The sequence below is a fragment of the Protobothrops mucrosquamatus genome, unplaced genomic scaffold (assembly GCF_001527695.2).
Source record: "Protobothrops mucrosquamatus isolate PMUCROS unplaced genomic scaffold, P.Mucros_1.0 scaffold35, whole genome shotgun sequence".
Lineage (NCBI taxonomy): Eukaryota > Metazoa > Chordata > Lepidosauria > Squamata > Viperidae > Protobothrops > Protobothrops mucrosquamatus.
The window spans coordinates 1,219,661-1,227,466 of NW_015386419.1; the positions used below are offsets into that span (position 1 = coordinate 1,219,661).

General features: G+C 38.4%; 1 protein-coding gene across 1 annotated transcript; it reads left to right on the plus strand.

Annotated features, from left to right (window-relative positions):
* Positions 1 to 1,634: 1,634 nt before the first annotated feature.
* Positions 1,635 to 7,313, plus strand: FAM163A (family with sequence similarity 163 member A). Its single transcript, XM_029283201.1, has 2 exons — positions 1,635 to 1,727; positions 6,903 to 7,313. The coding sequence occupies exons 1-2, from the start codon at positions 1,635 to 1,637 to the stop codon at positions 7,311 to 7,313; spliced, it is 504 nt and encodes a 167-aa protein (XP_029139034.1).
* Positions 7,314 to 7,806: the final 493 nt, after the last annotated feature.

Sequence of the window (7,806 nt, forward strand, 5' to 3'; positions counted from 1 at the left end):
GGAAGAAATACAAGTATGTTTCAAAAATATGGGGGCATAAGCTGAAACTGACAGGAAGGAAGTTCAAAAGTAATATTAGAAAATATTACTTCACATAAAGAGTAGTGGAAGCTTGGTACCAACTTCCAGCAGAGATAGGGAATCAATCATCAGAAAGTGAGTTTAAGCATGCTTGAAATAAATACACATCCATCATCCAACAAAAATTAAAAATGAAATAAAAAATAAAAATAATAAATCAATTATTTTTAAAAACAAAAACAAAGAAACTTAAAGGGTAGACTCGATGGACCACTAGGTCTTTTTCTGCTGTCAGTTTTCTACGTTTCTATGTTTTCTATGTTTCACTCAACATATATTGAGTGAAAATTGGAAACTGGAAAGAAGAAAGAACAAAATGGAATAGTTTGAAAAGAGATCTGTCTTCTTGATCAGTTTGCTGTCCCCAATACTGACATGGCATCTCTATGTTCAAAGGAATATATGCCAGAGTATACAAATTGCTAGAATTAACTCAACCAAGGAAGAGTTCTTGCTTTTTGTGGCTTCTCAGAAGCTTCTGAGTCCAGCTTCAAACAACCAGGAGTGACATTTAACGATGCATCCTTTGATCTTAATTTAGTTTGTAAATACAAGTAAGAAACCAACAGCAAAAGCTAATTGCTTCCTGGATTAAAACCCTGGCTTGTCCAAATGTCACGGTTTGTTTTACCTGCCCACACAAATAAATGAGTTGCACAAACCAAGTTGATCCCTTTTTTGTGTGCAAGAGAAGATAGACAAAAATCTTCCTTTATTTGCTTTGTAAAAAAATAAGGGACACTTCTTCCATTTTGGAGAAAGCTGGGGGTGATAACTCTCTTTCTGCCCTCTAACAGCAGATGGATTCTGAAGAACTCCTCAGTTTGAACAAAGGAAGTATGGCTGGCCCTTCCAAAGAAGGGTTTTCTCTTGTGAAGCCTAGCCTCCTGTTTTCATCCAGCCCAGATAATTATGGCTGGCTCTTGAATCAGATTCAATTCCTCATCCCTGTCCTTGAATATGTAGTACCTACTACTGATATAAATAATGCTCAGGATCAATGTGCTGATTTTTTCATTTCCGTTTAAAAGAAATACTGATTTACAACTCAATGGCCATGCTACTTTGGTAGAAAGAGATAGATCAGCGTTGAAAATACTGAAGGAAACATACATTATAAATATATTCATTCATTGTCAGAGATAACAATATTCCTCTTTACAATAAAACATGTAGCTGTGCAGCCAAATAAACATCACCCTAATTTTTAGTTGAAGAGTTTTAATGGTTAAAATCAACTCAGCTGTTGACCAACCAATTAAGCCAGATGCTTTATGAAAATTCTATTTAGATTATTTTTATCTTTATAAGGCTACAAAAACAACAGGAGAAATAGGAAGAGATTGGACAGCCATTTGTCTGAAATGGTATAGAGTTTCCTTCCTAAGCAGGGGGTTGGATTAGAAGACCTCCAAGGTCCCTTCCAACACTGTTATTCTATTCTGTTTAAGGGATCTCAGGGCTGGAGGGATTTTGACTTCTTATAACTAGTTTTATTAGCTTAGATCTCCTATCTTTTCTCCATTTCTAGAATTTGATGGAGAATCGGTCGGATGACAGCAGGAACTGTTGTCATCACTGGCGGAATACTAGCAACTGTCATCTTATTGTGTATCATTGCAGTTCTTTGCTATTGTAGGCTACAGGTAAGACTCCTACCAGTGTCTGAGATGTACATTTCATTTTGTATTCAAGGACAATAGAACATTGTATGCAACAAGCATATTTGCTTCATGTTCCTCAGGTGTAATTACAAGACTTTCTCTTCTATAAAATAACAACACAACTTAATGCATGGATATGAAGATAGTGGACCCAGATAAAATACTATCTAAGGCACAAACCTAATTATTGTTCTTAGACATCTCAGCAAACTGAATAGTCAACAATTATAAAAAGAATTTAAAAAACAAGGTGCAGGGAGGCATGAGGTAGGAAAGAAAGCAGAGATATTATCTAGAAAGAACAATAAAATGCCTTAGTGTTTAAAACATTTTTAAGATCATCAGGAGTGTGAATGGCATTTACTATAGTGAAGATATTTATGGAGATTCTCAGTCATCCAGGTCATAGTTATCCCAAAGATTCTTTTTCCCCCCGAGGCAATTGGACTTTCTTGTTTTTCTTTGAAGACGTTTCGCTTCTTATCCAAGAAGCTTCTTCAGAACTAAAGAAGCTTCTTGGATGAGAAGCAAAACGTCTTCAAAGAAAAACAAGAAAGTCCAGTTCCCTCGTGAAAAAAGCATCTTTGGGATATAGTGAAGATGAATAGAAGAACATTAAAACTAGGGACCTAAGTGTTAAAAACAAAATGGCGACATTAATTAAGCCATAAGTAGAGCCTATATATATATACCCTAAAATCCAAGGAAATCAATCTAGTTTGTTAACAAAGTGCTGCTTTTGGAACACAAACAAAATTCAGCAGCAAAACACTTTTATCCTTTTGAACTCACGCAGCATGTCGGAAACATGATTAAATACATTATATTCATTACAAGTTAATTTCCTATTTCTCAAGATTCCTACGTGATACAGTCATTCTGAAATTATATTTGCGTGTAATTTGAAGGGGTATATCACAATCACCAAAAGTTTTTCAGGAAGCAAAACTTTTGAAAAAAATGTATTGTCCAGTATGATTATTACAGCCTTTCTCCAGGTATAGACTTAAATGCTCACTTTAGATCAATAAAAGCAACATATAAAGAGAGTGTGGGCATTTATTTCTCTGCCCCAAACTGCAGGAGAGCAGACATATCCATGTATTCCTAAAGCTAGCAAGAAATTTCTCCTATTCTAACTAGTTTAGAAGCTTATGAAATAAGAAGTGTGCATCTAGTTTACTAGGGATGCTGAGGAAACTAATAGAGCAATAATTAAATGGGCCCATGATATTACCCTTTTTAAAGAGGGGAACAGTAATAGAACAATTTCATTCTTTAGGCATATGGAAAGCATTGTTGATGTGGGTGTATAAGGAGATCAGAAGGTCCACCAATCAACATTAGTTTTTAACAATTCAGCAGGTACCAAATCACTATTAAGGGCTTTTTAAAATTTGTATTGATTGATTCAAGAGTTTCCAGCCAGGAGGTGGATGGCCAAGGGAGAATACTATTGGGGGGAGGGCTTAACTAAGATGAAAGACTGGTGAGCTGAGGACTACATAATTGGCTATAAAAGGTCCCCCACATCTTTGCTACAATCTTAGCTTGTAATCTTGGCTAAAATGCTTGTAATTATCTTCTAAAGGAGAGTAAAGGTCAGCCTAGACTCTAGAGGAAGACTAGAATGATACTTAATTGAGACAGGCTGTAATTATAGAATCTTGCAAGCCTGACTGCTTCACCTTCCCAGTGAATCATGGAGGGCTTTCTGCCTGAGTTTCTTCTGAATGCTTATTTTCCAGCCCTTAAGGAATGTTTCAGTCATCTTTGCTTATTTTCCATCTACAGTATTTCCCTGATTCTCTGCAGTACAGATTTTGTCTCTTGTGGCTTGGAAATGTTGTTCCCAGATTTGTTTCTCCCTTTTTATTAACCGTTTATACTGTAACTTCTTTTAAGATCTAGAAATCTTAAAACCTAGTAACAAGATGGAGTTGGGACAAAGGAAGAAGCATTGTAGGTGGACCCGTGTCATGATGTGTCCCCCCAGGAGATGGAATCATTAGGTCAGATTAGATGATGAATGTGTAGAGGGCAGAAGGATTGGCCCTGAGGGGCAAGAGAAATTGTTGCCACCAAGACAATGTTCATGTAAAGGAGGACTGTTTCCACGTGAGGAATGTAATCAAAATAAATTAAGATAAAGGGAGGGATGCAAGAGTCCGTCTTGCAAGATTCTGTCACTCAAGCTTTATGATAAAACTATTACTAATCTACATAACATTGGATTCCTAGTCTGGTCAGCCTTGAAGGACTGACAGAATGTTACCTGAGGGATTCTCAGTAAAAGTCAGGTTGAAGGTTGAGGCTAATAGCAGTTTGTTTCGAGTTGCAATTCATTGTACTGTGAGGGATGCCCTATATATGACAAATGTGTCATTCCCTCGTGCTGAGCTGCAGTGGATTACCAGTACTTTTTACATACTTACAGAGAGACATATTTGTACTATTGGTGGGTGCTGTGGGCTGTTTGTCTTGTTTTTCAAGGGCTTCAAGAGGAGAGGGTCAGGGATCTTGGGTACAGGAGTTAGATAGAACATCCATTAGGGCATGGTGTAGATAAAAAAAAGTCATAATTGTCTTTGGTCTCATCTCTGTTGTTTTGACTAGTGTTTTGTAGTGTGGACAGAATTGAAGTCTTCTTTTAAACAGCAAAAAGCTCTGCTGTTTCCTAGGTTTGGTAGCCCATCACTTTTAAAGGGAATTAGCTCTTTGGCCAATGCACTGTAAGAGTTAATCAGTTCACTTTGAAATGGGCAAAGCAATGTTTCCCTCATCTTAGTGAAGCGTTTAGATACACTCCTTGCTGTCAAGGATAGAGATAAGATTAGATTAAGTATGACAACTGTCCAAGTTGGGTAGCATTTCAGAGTGAATGATCTGATGTAACATTGTCTAAAAGGGGTCTCAATGATTAAATCAGTGAACAATCAAATACGATAAATTCCAAAACATTCCAGAAAGGACCTCATTTTTTAATAGCACTGATAGAATTAATGAACTGCTGAAAAACAATTTGATACTTTTCATGCACATGGAGGAGCCAGTTAATATGGACAGGATCAACGGTATAAGGCTGGCAGTGCAGTAGTTGGCTTAAAGAAAAATGACCAGAACCTCTGGCAACCCATCTTCTTGCATTAATAGTATTAAGACTAGATAGAACTAATTGTGTTGATAAGTGATGGGAAAATCTTTTTTTCTTGTCTGGGCTTGGGGGTTTGCAGCTGTCAGACAGTCTGTCAAGGAAACTCATTAAGATACAATAATGTGAGCATCAAATGTTTTCCTTAGGTCATCTGTTTTAATAGAGATAGCTGTTATTCCTCAAATAGACTTATAACAGTGTGAGCTGTTAAAAGACAATAATTAGCCAGAAAATCTGAGGAAGATTTTACAATTACATCTTCATTTGGTTCATCATCCTCATTAAGGGCATAAGTACAAAAGCGTGTTGGTGGGCAACACGCTAACCAGGCGGAGTGTTTTTCAGAAAGTCTTCATTCCATAAGAGTATCACTTTCATTTAAAAAAGAGGAGCTCTGTGCTTCATCACATTGTTGGGAGAGTACCACAGCTATGTTCACTGAATTCATCAGATTCCAGGAGGTTAGATTTTCTGTAGCAGCCTTTGACATGAGGAGCTCATTAATCTTAAGTTGTTTTTTGCTGCCTAGGCTGGTTTCAGTGTCTTGGGCTGGTTCTATGTCTCCTTTGCTTGCCCACAGCACTGAGAACTTTTAAGCTAAAGGACAGAGTTTTGGGTTCATCTGACATATAGGAATAAAATAAGATAAAAACCAATCAAAGTTAAAATGGAATGAGATAAAAGTAAAAGACTAAAAACAAAAAAATGTCTAGATGTCAGATAAAATAGGCATTGAGCTGGGCTGCTCCTCCAACACTATTTTAGGATCTGCATTTAGATATCCTCATCCACACAACTGCTCTGTTTTGCTTCCCCTAAATCTTGCTAACACTGTAGAGCAGTCTACCATCCGTCCATCCTTCCAAGGCCTGTAAAATGAAGACCCAGATTGTTGGGGGCAATATGCTAATTCTGCAAACCACTTAGAGGGGGCTGTAAAGCACTGTGAAGCGGTATATAAGTCTAGGTGCTATTGCTACCATGCACCTTGAATAGGCTGTTGCTATACTTTTCCCATTCAGCTTCAATGTGCAACTTTCTAAGCTCTAAGGTACTGAAATTTCAGCCTTGCCCAATATCAGCCCTCTCAGTGAAAAACATTCTCCAGTTGGTTGGCAAAATACTCTTGTTACTCATGCACTCCATTTCTTAAATTTCCTGTTTTACTGTAAACTTTTTCTTCTTAGCCCAGCTACAGGTATCCCAGCTACAGGTAGTCCTCGTTTAACAACACTAACTGAGACCAGAATTTCCATCTCTAAGCAAAGCAGTCATTTGGCAATATATCATGTAATCCTACTGCTTAGTGACAGAAGTTCTGATAATCTCAATTATGATTGTTAAGCAAGGACTTCATGTTTCTCCTGTCCTGCTGTGCTCACCTCTGCTTCAACCTCTCTCACCTACCTTCCCCTCCTCTCTGCCCTTTTGGCCACCTTGTGCCTGGTGCCCCACACGGGCCTCAGCTGACCCTTGGAATCTTCTTCCTCATGCTGGTGGCGAGTTGTGTCTGGCCTTTAGAAGGAGGTCTAGAAAAGTACAGGGTTAATGTTTCTTCACAGCAAATAAGGTTATTAGCAAAAAAAATGAACATATTCATAGATATTATCAATGGCTATTAATTATGATGTCACTAAATTATCTATGATGTCCCAGGAATATGCTCCTCAATACCAGTTGCTGGAGAAAGTACATTTGAACTCTGATGCAGCTTGCGGGCTTCCTACTGGCCAGTGTGGAAATAAAATTCTGCAACAAAGTCTTTTGGTTTGATCCAGCCAGTAGTTCAGATGTATCTCAATGTGTCTGAAAGTTGACAATTTTAAGCTGTGTGGACTTCAACTCCCAGAATTCCATAGACAACAATATTCAGAAACACTGAATAACGTGATATGAAAATTGCTGAATTTAATGTGTGTCAATATTCTGAACTCTCAGAGTGTTACTCTATTTAGGAAACAAACTTTTTGTGTGCTTACAAAAATATTCCTCTCCTGCTTTAGTATTATTGCTGCAAGAAAGATGAATCTGAGGAAGCCAAAGAGGAAGAAGAGGAGGAAGAGGCGGAGGAAGAAGAAGTCAATCTCCCCCTGCACTCACATTACATTATGTGCAATGCTTGCAACTGTCGTATCATGGACGGGCAGGGCAATTCCTCCTTTCCACTCTGTGAGCTTAACAAACAGAGTAACCGGAACTATGGCCCAGTCTGTTCCCCCTGCAGGTCTCCCTTTTATATACGGACCGGTGAGATAGTACGGAATGGGGGCGAGAGTGTCACCTACACACCCATATGCTGCAAGGATATGGGGTTGCCTGCCAATCTGGCAACCCATCAAAATTACCCGGTGATCCATCACTGCGCCATCCATGGGACTTTTCCAAATCTGAGGGCTTTCAGTACAGAAGTATGATCACTGTCTATCACTATCACAGGTGCTTCAGTGTGATCCTCTTGTTGGGTGGGGATTTTAATGTTATATGTTTCAGCCAAAATGGAACATATGTCCAAGACCCAACATTGTTCCTGATCTTTGCAGTAAAAGATTTGTAACTTTGTAACCAAGGGTAGGTGGGTGGAGTTCAACCTGCAAAGTGATACTGTTGTTTCCACTGAGGATTCTTGTCTAAAGAGGGCTATCTATAATACAAAAACTATCTTGCATTTCAAGGTTTTTGGAATCCAATTTACAATTCCATCCCCACTAAGATTGGGGACCTACCATTAGGCATTAGGCATTTGGGACCTACCATTAGGCATTCCCATTTGTCTCTTTCTTCAAAGCAATATCCGCTCACTTCCCTTGATTTAGTAGAGTAGGCTCACAATGGTCAGTTCGAGAACTTTTTAGCGGGCATCATAATTCCCAACCAGGATGGGGACATCAGTGAGAAGGATGACAACAT

What these genes read in the sequence shown, in the direction of transcription:
- FAM163A (XM_029283201.1), top strand. Translation starts at nt 1,635, where the DNA reads ATGACAGCAGGAACTGTTGTCATCACTGGCGGAATACTAGCAACTGTC. An exon ending in TTTGCTATTGTAGGCTACAG is followed by an intron (nt 1,728 to 6,902) that starts GTAAGACTCCTA and finishes CTCCTGCTTTAG; the next exon opens with TATTATTGCTGCAAGAAAGA.